This window comes from Malus domestica, chromosome 09 (genome assembly GCF_042453785.1).
Source record: "Malus domestica chromosome 09, GDT2T_hap1".
Taxonomy (NCBI): Eukaryota; Viridiplantae; Streptophyta; class Magnoliopsida; order Rosales; family Rosaceae; genus Malus; species Malus domestica.
This window is the reverse complement of record NC_091669.1, coordinates 10,927,472-10,940,902: the sequence shown is the minus strand read 5'-3', so window position 1 is coordinate 10,940,902 and position 13,431 is coordinate 10,927,472. Positions and strand designations below refer to the sequence as shown.

Below are 13,431 nucleotides of genomic sequence, written 5' to 3'. Positions count from 1 at the left end.
AACTAAATGATATGAAAATTGATGATTAGATTATGACTTATACGTTGATAAACGTGCTCATTCTTATTGGTGACAGATCATTTAGTTTACAAATTTTGTCTAAAAATTTAATCTCTCTAGCATTACCCATTTCTCATTCTCTTCACAAACTTTGAAAATTAACATTAGTGTCTTGTCGTTTTTAGAATTTTTTGCAGCCTAGTAGCCAGCAAGTGAATGCAACTTAGGTGATCAGCAGTACGTAGCTGCGCATAACGACCACCAAGAGAAGACAGCATGAGGAAAATGTAGGGGTGTGATATCCACACATCCTTTTTTACTTTTTCTGTATTTTTTTTGTTTTTAACCGTCGGATCTGGTGAATTGAAAAATATCAACAGACATAAATTAACAAGAGGTGTGTGAGAAGTAAAAAAAAATGTGTGAATAACACACCCCAAAATATATACATGACTCCATAAGATAATAGGAAGAATCAAATCATGAATCATTAAACAAGAATCTTGGTCTGATGATGAAAGAATCGAAAGAAAGAAAGAAAGTAAACATCATAATTAAATTAATGTTACTACTAATCACGGGTCCGGCTTAGTTAGGGAGGGTAATTAAAAAACAAAAGAAATAGGGCAAACAAGTTTCTAGAGATTCTTCTTGTTGAGAGCGTCTGGGTTTGCAGGTATTGGTAGAGTAGTGAAAGATGTAAGTCGACGGGAAGACACGAAATAAACAAATGAAGAACCCTAATTAATTAATTAATTAATGAAGAAATAAAAATTTAATTTATTCATCCATCTAGGCTAGGGTTAAGTTGGTTAACTAAAAATCAAGAACATGATTGGAGATGCTCTTACTGAAACAACTGTACCACCAGAGCTGCCGAGCTATTCATTGTATATTACCGATGCCTTGCACGTAATAACGTGTACTGAAACTCTACTATTTGTCATCTTTTGATAAATTACTTTTGCATGTGTCAGACTAAGATTTGCAGATAAGATAAAGAAGAATGGATCCTCACATAGATAATACATGCATGCAGCCAGTAAAAGAGCAAAAATTCAATGACCTAGAGTTAAACCAATAAACTACTTTCGGCTATAAAAATATATATACAACTTACTCAAACCTATCTCAAGGCTCCATATTCTCAATATAGTAAATTAACATGATCGGTCAAATTCATGGTTTTCGACTTCAATTGTTAATAAATTACAAGACAAGATTACAAGACAAGACAAGATAGCATAGAAAATGCCAACGGACTCGGACACCAAACTCGTAATGTACGTGCGTTGTTCTACATGCTGTGGCGGAAGTTTCAGAAACAAGGTTCTTCCAACTATAATTTACAGTATATAATTATAAGCTGCATGCAAGCTTCAAATAGACTTTGCCTAAGCAGTACATCTCACTGGCCATATAAAAGTGTAAAGAATGCTACAAATCCTTTTATGAAGACACTACTAGCACAGTTCAACACTCATCATTAGCCGGCGCCGCCAATTTTCTTAATATATTCTCAATTTTCAGGAAAGCATATTGGCCTTCAGTAGTCGAATTATCCCAAAGATGCACAATCCCGTTGCTTGAATTTCTCAAGTTCTGTCGACTCACGTAGTCATCGCAGGTGTTGCTACCATTGGAAAGCTTATTGTTTGGGACAGAAGCCACACGGTTGAGGCCTTCCTTTCCCATTTGTTGCACTTCCACAGGCGAGAGTATCTTGATATACCACACATTGTTCACACACTCCCTGAAAATAAACAAAGAATCATTGTACCTCCAGTGAATCATGACAAGAATACATTTTTTTAAATGTAATTAACCGCAATATAGAAAGTTTCATGGTTATATATAATTATAACATGAATAGGACTTACGAGAAAACATTATTTAATCTTACTAGTCACAATTCAGATATCTTGCATTAAGGGTAAACAAAAAAAGCAAAGACTTTGTATCACAGAAAATGGTCCCAGGACATTGTTCTTGTTGATAACGCTCACTACAAGAAAACATGGATTAGCTTACGACATTTTATGTGACACATATAAATTCATCATATTTTGGTATAAAAAGTGAGGAATTTTAGGAAAGCGTCACATACAAACTTGCGCTGGATACATAATCTTTTTGGAATGTTGTTCGTCACATAAAAATCTTGTACTGGCTTGCGCTTGTAGGGTTTGGTAGGTAGTGAAAGATGTGAGTAAACAGGAAACAAAGGGCAAGAGTACAATTACCACATGCAAGGTTCCTTCCTTTCCTGATGTAGGATTGATACTCCAACACGCCTCCTCACATGTGGCAAATTATCAAGCCTAGCACATGAACAACATAAATCGGATGAAGTGTGGCTGTTGGGCTTCACACACATAACAACTTGCTCTCTGATACCATGTAGAAGTTGAGGTCCCACCATATAATACTAATTGGCAAGAAGAGAGTTGCCCAATTACTTGTAAGTACATGCAATATCTCATTCCTCAACGTGGAATTGTTACTCCCAACAGGTGATACACATTTCCATTGGGAGTCTACAGAAATATGTGAAAGTACACACTGATGATGAAATCACATTCATATTGAAACATGCATGTTATGATACCATTATGTTGATCGTCATCTTCGGGTGTATTCTCTAACCAGTGGAAGAGTATCACGAATGGTTAAGGGCTTGAACCTAGTTAAACAAGGCCGACTTTTTTACTAAGATAATTTTCACCTTCAAGTTGTAATTCATAGAAAACGTTAAAAATCAGAACATTTTTCCAAAAGTTCCAACCAATCCCACCACAAAGTCTAAGCCATTTATATCTTAATGCTTAACTATCATTAGGATGTTTAGATAAGTAATCGGATGCAATTTGGTCGGAATGCCACTAGAGGATTGAGTATTGCTTCTTGTGATTGATAGTTGTAAGTTCACCTAGGACGAATGCCACGTCTTAGGGGTTGCATGGTTTTTCAAAGGGTTTTCACAAAGCGTAATGAGTCATGTATGTTTATATTTGATCTGAATGCCACAGACGAATTGCATGTTTGATATACGTTCTAGCTTGAATGCCACAAGTAGAGTATACATTAGGAAAATCTAACATTCAAAGTTACATGTGTAATTTATAAGTAATTGGTAAATCTACATAAGATTATTAAGGGGATGGCTGAACCCTAGGCTTGTACAATTTGGTTTTCAAAACATTTTCTTTTGTTTTCTTCTGTTTGTTAATTTCTTTAATCATTTTAATTAAATTCGTTTTTATTATTTTTAAATTCAAAATCAACTTTTTCCAATCCTTGTTTTTAAATAATTAACTAAGATTTTGGTTTTGCATAAATTATTCATTCAATGGAGAACGATCTTACTTGAGCTGCTATACTACAATAACTTTGTACTCTTACAAGTATTTTTAAGTGTTTTTATCCCTACTTTTGCAAGTAATAAAAATCTCTATCAAGAAATTGGCGCTGTCATCGGGATTGTTTCAAATAATTTGTGTTTATCATATTCTTAGTTAATTATTTGACATACATCCACCAACAACACGCTGGTCCCAGTATGACCTTACCAAGGCAAAGAAGCCACAACTGACTGCAGTGAATTTATTGCGTTCATGAGAGTACACGAAGGGGCTTCCTGTAAAATTTGGCAATTGGGGAACCATTTTTCTGTTGAAGAACATAACAGGATACTTAACTCGAAGCGTGCCTTCAACTGAAATATCGAGCACCTCTATCTTGGTGTTCTTCAATAAAAGCTTGGGCCCGCTGGTAGAGTTGTTGCAGTCTATTTCAAACCAATCGTACAAGTAACAATTGCTGCTAGGTCCAATCCCAAAAGGGTATGGGATGCTAACATCTCCGCAATGAGTTTCGCAACCGGACCCTGCTATCGGTGAAACTTTATCTGATGATGATGCTGCCACTATGCATATGCGCCATAACAACGAAATGATCAAACGAAGAAGCAAATGCATATTGCACTCATGAACGGGGTCTTCTATCTTATTTTCTTTCTCTTAGTTTTTTATTTTTGCCAAGTATGAAGTATATGTGGAACTTTCTTGCTGAGAGTTAAGGTTGTCTCGCAACCTCTAACATAGGACTGGTCAATTAGTTGCCTCCTGATGTGCGGGTTTGTTCTTTAGCTTCTTGTGATTGTGGTCACTGCCTTGTTTTTCGTGCGTGTGTTTTTTAGCTTCTTGTTGTTCTTTTGGCCCTTTCTTGATGGATTCTCTCCTCCTTCTGAACCCTTACTTGTGTCTTTTATATGATGGAAACGCCTATTCACGAACATCGGAAATTAAGTTACAAATTCTCTCTTGTACAATTGCTTCTGTAGGGATAAAAATCTGTAGAAGTGTTACACTGGATGCGAGGGTTATGCGAGTTTCAAATTGTGCAATCGACTAGTTAATTAATGGGGGTAATTTGTTTGAGGTCACAAAATATTTTTATTTAATATGGCAAAGGCCATTTCCAGCATGATAAATAAATAGAATTAAAACACATGCATTGACAAAAATATGAATTCCGAATAAATCTGTGAAAGTTCAAACGGAGAAACCATGACAGTAGATTGCTCCACTATATTCATATTTTGGTCTGATACGATGACAGAATTGAAAGAAATAATTAAAAGAAAGGAAGTAAACAACATAATTATATTAAAGGAAAATTAAAATTGATACTAATCACGGGTCCGGCATACTGTATTAAGGGTAATTAAAAACAAAAGAAATAGGCCAAAGAAGTATTATTAGTAGATTCTACTTGTTGATAGCGCCCGGGTTGGTAAGTAGTGAAAGATGCAAGTCGACAGACATGAAAAAAACAAATGAAAAAACCCTAATTAATTAATGAAGAAACAAAAATTCAATTTATTTCATCCACGAAGGGGTTTAAATGCATGGAAGGATAGCTAGGTTTTATTTGTCATCAGCTTCCACAAGTAAGGCCAGTCTCAATACGGGAAAAGGACAAAGAGAGGAGACCCATTTAGGGTTAGGGTTAGGGTTAGGGTTAGGTTGGTAACATCAAAACAGAACACGCAGTATTGATGGATCCTCACATATAAACTGCCAAACAACATCTTTAGATAATACATGCATGCAGTCAGCAAAAGAGCACAAATTCAATGACCTAGAGTTGAACCAATACAACTACTTTCGGATATATATATACACACACACACACACACACATACACATATATATATATACAACTTACTGAAACCTACCTCAAGGCTCAAGATTTTCAATATAGTAAATTAACTTGATCGGTCTGATTCTTGATATGTTTTCGACTCCAATTAATAACAAATTACAAGACATGAGAGCATAGAAAGTGCCATCGGACACCAAACTCGTACGGTACGTGTTGTTCGACATGCTGTTGCGGTAGTTTCAGAAACAAGGTTCCTTCCTACTATAATTTACAGTATGTAATTATAAGCTGACATGCCAGCTTCAAATAGACTTTGCCTAAGCATTACATCTCACTGACCACATAAAAGCTAAAAGAATGCTACCAATCCTTTTACGAAAACACTACTAAGCATAGTTAAACACTCATATCATTCGCCGCCACTTTTCTTAATTTTCCTTCTTTAGCAAAGCATTGGCCTTTAGTAGTCAAGTGATCCCAAAGATGCAATCCCATTGCTTGGGTTTCTCAAGTTCTGTCGACTCGCATAGTCATCGCAGGTGTTGCTACCATTGGAAAGCTTATTGTTTGGGATAGAAGCCACACGGTTGAGGCCTTCCTTTCCCATTTGTTGCACTTCCATAGGCGAGAGTATCTTGATATACCACACATTGTTCACAAATTCCCTGAAAATAAATAAAGAATCATTATACCTCCAGTGAATCATGACAAGAATAGTTTCAAAACTCCAGAAGCCAATTGTCTTTGGCTCAGAGAAACAGACATCCACAATAGGAACTTAAAATCTCGAAAAGGTGAGAAAACAGTCAAAAGACTAGATGATGCTAGTCCTAGGACACTTTGAACCTCAGAGCGTTGTCTAAATTTATCACTGTTGCTCTCTACAAATTGGCATACAGCATAAGATCATAATATTAGCCACTTAACGCTAAAATTACGCACAGTGATTCAGCATGAATCATTTCACAAACTATCGGTAATGATTGAAACTCATGGGAAGCTCAACCTTCTGAACTGCTTATGCAAACAGCCAAGAGTGTACATTAATTGACAAATATAAGCAAAATCATGAAAATTTGGGACTTACTGCCAAGGGTCGTCACCAAGGAGAAGAACATCATTCTCCCTGTCAACAAATACAAGCTGCCAGCCTGATCTCTGACGGTCCTCCAGTTGACCTTCAAGGCCAAACATACGTGCGAGCTCACTGCGCAGCTCATCATAGCTGCTGAATTTAGAAATATCCAGTGACCTCCCAAAGGACCCTGACTTGTGAACCTGTCAAATTGCACCATTTTAATAAAATACAAATTTAAAAAAAAATTAAAGAAAAAACAAGAGATACCAATGACAAGTGCTAGTTTTGAAAAAGCAAACACTGATCACAATGCATTTGCATTGCCCAATACAATCTCTGACAATGGTCCATACATCTGACCATCATGTTAAGAATAAATACACATGTAAATAAACTATCACAATTATCTCATCTTACCTTCACAAAGGTTCGACTTGGATTTACTTGGTCCACATTTTCTGAAGACTGCAAGAATCCTGATTCATCTACGCAACTTGATGTAGTCATATCGGAATTAAGTGGAAAGTCATTGCCTGTGCCACTGGTATATGAAGCAACAAACGGCAGGGACAATGAATCATTTCCATTGCCAATATTTCTCAGGTTTGGTGGAATCCCATTATGCAGCATGAGAGATGATGAATCAATGTTCACCCCAAACAAAAGATTGCTTTGGGGATCAGTACCACCTTGGAATGCGAAATATTCTCTACCAGGAAATGGAGGCAAAGCAGTGAGCTCAGAAAAACTTGACCGTGGTGTTCCCAACTGTTCCACTGGGGGAAGTACACATTGAGCAGCTCCAGATGATAGCTGTGGTTCACCAGTGATCTGCTTGGGTAACAAGGAAGAAGAAATTGCTGAGTTGGATCCACTTAAGTTAAGTAAGTGGGATGCTCCATCCTGTGATAGCGAACCTAAGATGCTATGTATAGGGGGGACATCAGATGAAGGTATAGGAATTCCAACAGGATCAGGAAAGCTCTGCTGCTGAGATTGTGAAGAGATGGACTGTATAGATGCAGACTGGGATTGAGTGATTGAGGCAAAATTAGGTAGAGCAGACATAGCATTCGGGATCTGCTGCGGAACAGACAATTGGTGCAGATGATGGGATTGTTGAAGCTGATGTTGGTGCTGCTGATGCTGATTCAACTGCTGTTGTTGCTGTTGCTGCTGCTGATTCAACTGCTGTTGTTGCTGTTGCTGCTGCTGCTGCTGTTGCCTCTGATCACTATAGGGATGATAACGCTGTGACTGCTGTTGCAAAGCCTGAGCCTGAGCAGGAGCTTGGTTTTCTTGAAAGTTCTGAAGATAAGCATTTTGAGACTGAGGCAAGACCTGTCTTTGAAGCACAGCAGCAGCTCCATTAGAAACACTTGAAGATTGCTGGAAGGGCAGAAGAGACTGTGAAGAACCTTTTGAAGAATCAACTACCCTCATTTCTTGAAGTGCAGCGGCTGCCATTGCTTGGTATACATCGGGTTGTAGACCTGCCATAGACGCATCAAGCCTTGGTTGCATCCAAGGAGAAACTCCAAATCCCTGGAAGTTCAAAGATTGCATCCCCTGGTCTCCGAGCCCTCCTTGAAGCCACATCAGTGGAGAATTAATTCCCATATCACCATCTTTGAGACCTGAAATGAATATACCACTGAATATTTTAAGGGGCAAAAGAAACAGTAGAATTTGTGACAATACCTCAAGCAAAAACCCAAAGATACCGTGGAAAGAGGGAACACCCGATGGCCAAGGTCGCTTTAGTCTGAGGGGGAATGGGGATGGATACATTGGGAATGTTGTTAGTGGTTCAATCTCCCACAATGATACTCTTGGCTGCCTCTCCCCAGCAGTGGATTCATCCCAGCCAACCTGCATTAGCAGAAAACACGTTTACAAACCTTACAAAGTTTCAAAAAGTTAAAAAACTGGCCACACCTCAATCAAAAGATTGTAAAATTTTTAATAGCAAAATATTGGAATTCTAATGAGCACCATAATCACCAAATGCTCTCAACACACCTTCACAGAGCGCCAGTGAGAATTTGGCCAGCGAACAGAATCTAAGTCACTGATGCCAGTTATTGTACCCATATATCTTAAGAAAAAGAACAAACAAAATAAATAAGAAAGGTAAATAACCCACTTAATAGTATAATACAAGTATGAATAACCACTTAATTAAATGTGAATCATAAACTGTATAATGAAACTGAACTACGAGGAGAAATAACACACCGACGGACACTAGACTCTTCTGTCTCAAACAGCATCCTAAATCGCATGCCCACAGAAACCCGAGTGTGATAGACAGCTTTAACATATTTGGCCAGGGGTATCACAAATTCAGATGGACTTGCCCTGCGTTGTAAAAAAAAATAGAAAATTGAGGAATAAGAGGTAAATAGTAGTATTTACAATCAGAAGCAGATGCTCACCTCGGATTATAAAATATAGTAAAGCGGCTATTTGTTGCAGCTGCATGAGCTGCAGCAGCAAGAAGACCAATGTGCATGCTGTCACTTGACAAAACTGACGAGGGCATGACAGTCTGTGGACGATTTGCTCGCCGAATACCTAAGAGCAACTGATTCTTTTCATTCCTGATTCAAGACAACACGCTAGTGAGAGAAAAATGATTACAACAATTCTTGACGGAATAAATACAACTACCACCAACCCTCCAATAACAGAATAACAGTTTTAACTTACCAGATAAAGAGGACCGAATCACCAGCAACAAGTCGTTTAGCACTAACGAACACACTCCATCCTGTCGTGAGAAGATGCCTCTTGGGCTGGCCTGCACAACAACATGGCAAAACACAATTAGAACCTAGAATTACATGTTCAGAATTCCAGACAGTATAAATTTTTTTTTTTGTCAAACCAGAGTATAAAAAAGGTCGTACCCAGTGCACAAGGCTCCCACTTTACGCAGGGTCTGGGAGAGGTGAATGTCGGCTAGCCTTACCCCCATTTATGGAGAGGCTGCTCCCAAGTCTCGAACCCGAGACCTACCGCTTATGGGCGAAGGCACTTGCCATCGCACCAAGTGCGACCTCTTGTCAAACCAGAGTATAAATTGAAAAATAAGAAATAAAACAAGAAAAACCTAGGTATAGAAAGTCAAGTTCAAGTAAATAAGACATTTCATATGTTTTTAATGAGACAATCATGACATGGATATTGGATATAACTCATGCCAATAAATAAAAAATTTCCCCAAAATTTTCATTTTGAGATTTAGAACCACGAAGTGTCTGAATTGTGTGTGAAGTACCACTGCCCTCAGTTACTTTGGCATCTAAGATAGATCAACAGACTTGAAGAGTGATATGTGAAAAAAATGATAAAAGATACCGACAGCAGATACAAAACAGAATACCGAACAAAATGATACTCACCTCGAAATATGTGTCTGAATTTCCATTCATTATCATGAAGATCCCTTGCAATTAGTTCCTGAGCAGGGGGCTGCTGCGAATAATCCTGAGGAACGGTAAAATAAAATGAATGAAACCAAGTTTATGAAGAAAAAATAAAGAATAGAAGAGTGATGATCAAATGATCAAATGAGTCAAAGAAAAGGACACCTACAAGAGGGGGAAAAACTTTTTCAGCTGCACGGCGGGGAACAGAGAATCCTCCATGTGTGCTAGTATCACTTGCAGTCAAAGTTTTACAAAAATAGTTGGTTGGCTGTTTGCTGGCAGCACCCAACTCTGCAGGCAGTAGGTATACATCTTTTTGCTCTTGCTACAAAACAGTTTATGTCAGGACATGAAAATTACTTGACTCACAAATCAAAATTTAAAACCAGCCTAATGCAGTACCGGACTTAATGGTTGTAGGGTCATTTGAGCATATACTTCATCCGTCTCTACATCTGCCTGTACCATAGAATTAAAATTTTAATGAGCGTCCCACGAAATTGTACAGAGAACACATAAACAGGCTGACACTTACGTGCATTGTCACATTGTGTAGCTGACAAATTAGTTGCGGAGGCAAGTTGGGGTAATTGGGAATATGGGCATCCACTTCCTTGTGGGTTGATGCTGCAACCTGTATAAGAAATACCAGGAATTAACAACGCGGAAAGGATACCCTGTAAGGTTATTAGAAGATTCAGCTGTTTGAGCAACAAGTGTACTTAAAAAGTACTGGACTACATTATAGTAATTGAGGTAATGATTTGTATAAAATGCTTAATATACAAATTTGTAGCTATATACATGATGCACAATATCAAACAAAAACAAAACAAACAAGTAACGAAAAAATAAGCTCTAATTCATCCTTTATTTATTTATTTATTTTCTATAGTAACAAATCATCCTTTATAAATTAATATACACCTGTGATTACACAGCACGCCAACATCAAAATACATACTAATTTTAGTATCCAGACTCCAAGATCACAAGAATAATTATTCATTTTAAGATATGCTCTCAATAATCAAGATGCAAGGAGATACAAAAACAAGACAATGGTACCAAAAGAATAAGTCCTTAAATTAACAAACAACAAACTTCCCTATTCTACAAACTGCAAACCAGACAATTGTTTTCTGCAAATACCGATCAGAAAGAAAAATCTGCATTCAACAATAAATGAGATAATGATGCGGTTGCTTACCTGCTCGCTGTGGCCCTGTGGAAAGTAGACTACACGACTTCCAAGAAGAGGCAGAGACACCAGAGGCCCGGCACACGCATGCCATAGCTCAGAATTCAAACATTTCTTCTCCTCTGCAATAGCTTCTATGCTTGTGTCAGTACGCATGAAATAAGCATCCATAGATTCATAATCCTAAACCAATTCAATCTTATAACAAGTTTCCACCTCGAACTCCATCCAGCATTGTGGGCAGTTAAGATAATTGAAAAATGGTAAGTTGTGTGCTCAGTCACCAAACTTAATTTCTCAAACATACAAGTAATTTATGCATAAAGTGTCACTTTCCTTACCATGAAATAACTAAACAAATAGACACAGCCACTAGTAAAGCAAATATAGAGTAGGCATGTTCAATGACCTTTTAATTAAGACATGCACATATAAGAATTGCCTAACACGTACGCTCAGTAACTTCAGACCCCAAACAAAAATAGCATCAAAGCAAGCGGGACAATGCTCAGAGTGAAATAACAAACGCTTCGATGAGTATTAAATTTCGGATGACAAAAAGTGAAAGAACCAAATAAGGAACAAAAAATGCATACCTTCCTGAGGCTGATGATTAAACCCCGGAGACGAGGACGAAGACAAAAGCCTCATTGTTCGAAAATCCAAAAAAGCAACCTCCTTTCACCACCTACTGAAACCCCCTTCAAACCCAACTTAAAAAAAGATTCAAATACTAGTCCCTCCTTATTTCTTAAACATATGTAGCACCCATACTGAGCACCTTCACCTTTATATCACCAAATGCTGTAAAAAAAATGCCCACCCCCCACCCCCCCCCCCCAAGCAAAAAACCAGAAAAAATCAACTACCCTTTTAGGAAAATCTCATCCAAAGCCAGTGCCAATATAAAACACAACCCCTCTCACCCATATACGCCCCAGATCTTCTTCCCCCTACAAACACCCTCCATATTAACCCCAATTACAACCCTAAACCCTAACTGTCACCTCCAAAGCTCAGAAATTTATCAACTCTTGCATGCTCCAGAGAAACCCTAGACAACCCAGATCTCAGACTTTGAACAGTAACTTAGACAGTGAAGTAAAACAGAGAATTGGGGAACTCTCACTGAGCCGAGAGCGACATTTTCAGAAACTCCGATTTGACTGCCGAAAGAGGTGAAGTTTGAGCTTGAGAGAGCTTGAGCTCTGCTTGTGAAGCTGCTGATGAGAGAGAAAGTCGGAGACAGAGAGAGAGAAAGCTTTATTGGTCTTCGTTGAGGGCGTGTTTGGTCTACGATCAATTAATACAGTAGTAATTATTGCTGGTGGGGTAATGTAATGTTCATAGGGATGGCTGTCAGAAAAAGCAAATTAAAATAGAAGGACCAAAAATCTAACCAGACGTTCCCTATTTTACCCTAGCACTTTCCCCCTTTTTGCAATCTTGCCCATATCACTTTTAAATTTGATATTAGTTGTGAAGAATACAATTTTTTTTTAAATAAAATCTTTGATATTACAACATGATTTTTTATCAAGTGTCATAATATAATTGGTTGAATTTTTTTTTAACTAATTGTGCTGTGACACTTAGTGTACTAGTCCATGTTTTCGACACTAACTGACCAAAAAAGAGATCCATCTTGCTGGAATTGGATTCGCTCTAAACCTTAGTGTCTGAAACCTTAGGATCAATATATTTGGGCAGCACAAATTGAATTTGACGGTCTCCATTAACTTATTTCGCTGGCCATCACACACAAACCAATAGCTCTAATTTTTTTTTTTTACACTAACCAACGATCTAGATGGATTGATCTTTAGGCTCGAACATTAAGGTCCGGAGCATATCCAATTCCCATCTTGCCCATACCAATTAGTTTTTTTCTCTTTTTTCCTCATTTGGAAATTGCCAATCTTTTTCATGTTAGCTTTTCGGAATAAAAAAATTCATTTTGGGAAAAGATGATTAGGTTATCATTTGGTTGTCCATATGAATTTAATAAATGGGATTAATCAAATTACGTTTATAGGGAGGTCTCTTATCTCCTATTGTTTTCTCCATAATGCATTGATCCAACTTCCTTAAATATTGATTAGGGGGCCTTAATTTGTGTATGGTTTGAGTTAAAAATGCTTCTAAATTATGTTGAACTTCTCCATGTGTGCCCACAAGAGGCAATTTCCTTAAAGGGTTTGCTGAAATAATCAATAGGTTGTGATGGTTGCCGGTCATAATTCAATGTGTCATCTATCAAGCAATTAGAATCTAAATTGTCAATTCAATCCGAGCGGCCACAAATTAATGTTTGAAATACTTCTTGTATTTTACTATCAAATTTTATGTTCTTGGTTTGGTTTATAGCGCTTTAACATGGTCTTGATTAAACTCATGTTTGTACGAAAATTATTTGTCAATCGCAAAGATGAGTAAAGATTGTCATATCTAGCACCACTTCACAACATATATAATATTTAGCATCTTATCATGATAAGAAATTGTGTAGGTTGCGAGAATTACAGGGTTCTTGAATAATTATCTTGAATAAA

General features: G+C 37.5%; 1 protein-coding gene across 1 annotated transcript; it reads right to left on the bottom strand.

Annotated features, from left to right (window-relative positions):
• Positions 1 to 5,253: 5,253 nt before the first annotated feature.
• Positions 5,254 to 12,157, bottom strand: LOC114826978 (auxin response factor 6-like). The gene is made up of 14 exons (XM_029108150.2): positions 11,476 to 12,157; positions 10,889 to 11,001; positions 10,214 to 10,312; positions 10,081 to 10,137; positions 9,845 to 10,003; positions 9,652 to 9,736; positions 8,957 to 9,047; positions 8,683 to 8,847; positions 8,483 to 8,605; positions 8,267 to 8,342; positions 7,969 to 8,116; positions 6,662 to 7,881; positions 6,254 to 6,444; positions 5,254 to 5,831 (listed from the first exon to the last, which is right to left on the bottom strand). Exons 1-14 carry the CDS (start codon positions 11,528 to 11,530, stop codon positions 5,627 to 5,629), a joined length of 2,787 nt encoding a protein of 928 aa, XP_028963983.2. The 5' UTR covers positions 11,531 to 12,157; the 3' UTR covers positions 5,254 to 5,626.
• Positions 12,158 to 13,431: the final 1,274 nt, after the last annotated feature.

What these genes read in the sequence shown, in the direction of transcription:
- LOC114826978 (XM_029108150.2), bottom strand. Translation starts at nt 11,530, where the DNA reads ATGAGGCTTTTGTCTTCGTCCTCGTCTCCGGGGTTTAATCATCAGCCT. An exon ending in CTCACTGGCGCTCTGTGAAG is followed by an intron (nt 8,117 to 8,266) that starts GTGTGTTGAGAG and finishes CTGCTAATGCAG; the next exon opens with GTTGGCTGGGATGAATCCAC. An exon ending in CTTGGTGACGACCCTTGGCA is followed by an intron (nt 5,832 to 6,253) that starts GTAAGTCCCAAA and finishes ATTTATTTTCAG; the next exon opens with GGAATTTGTGAACAATGTGT.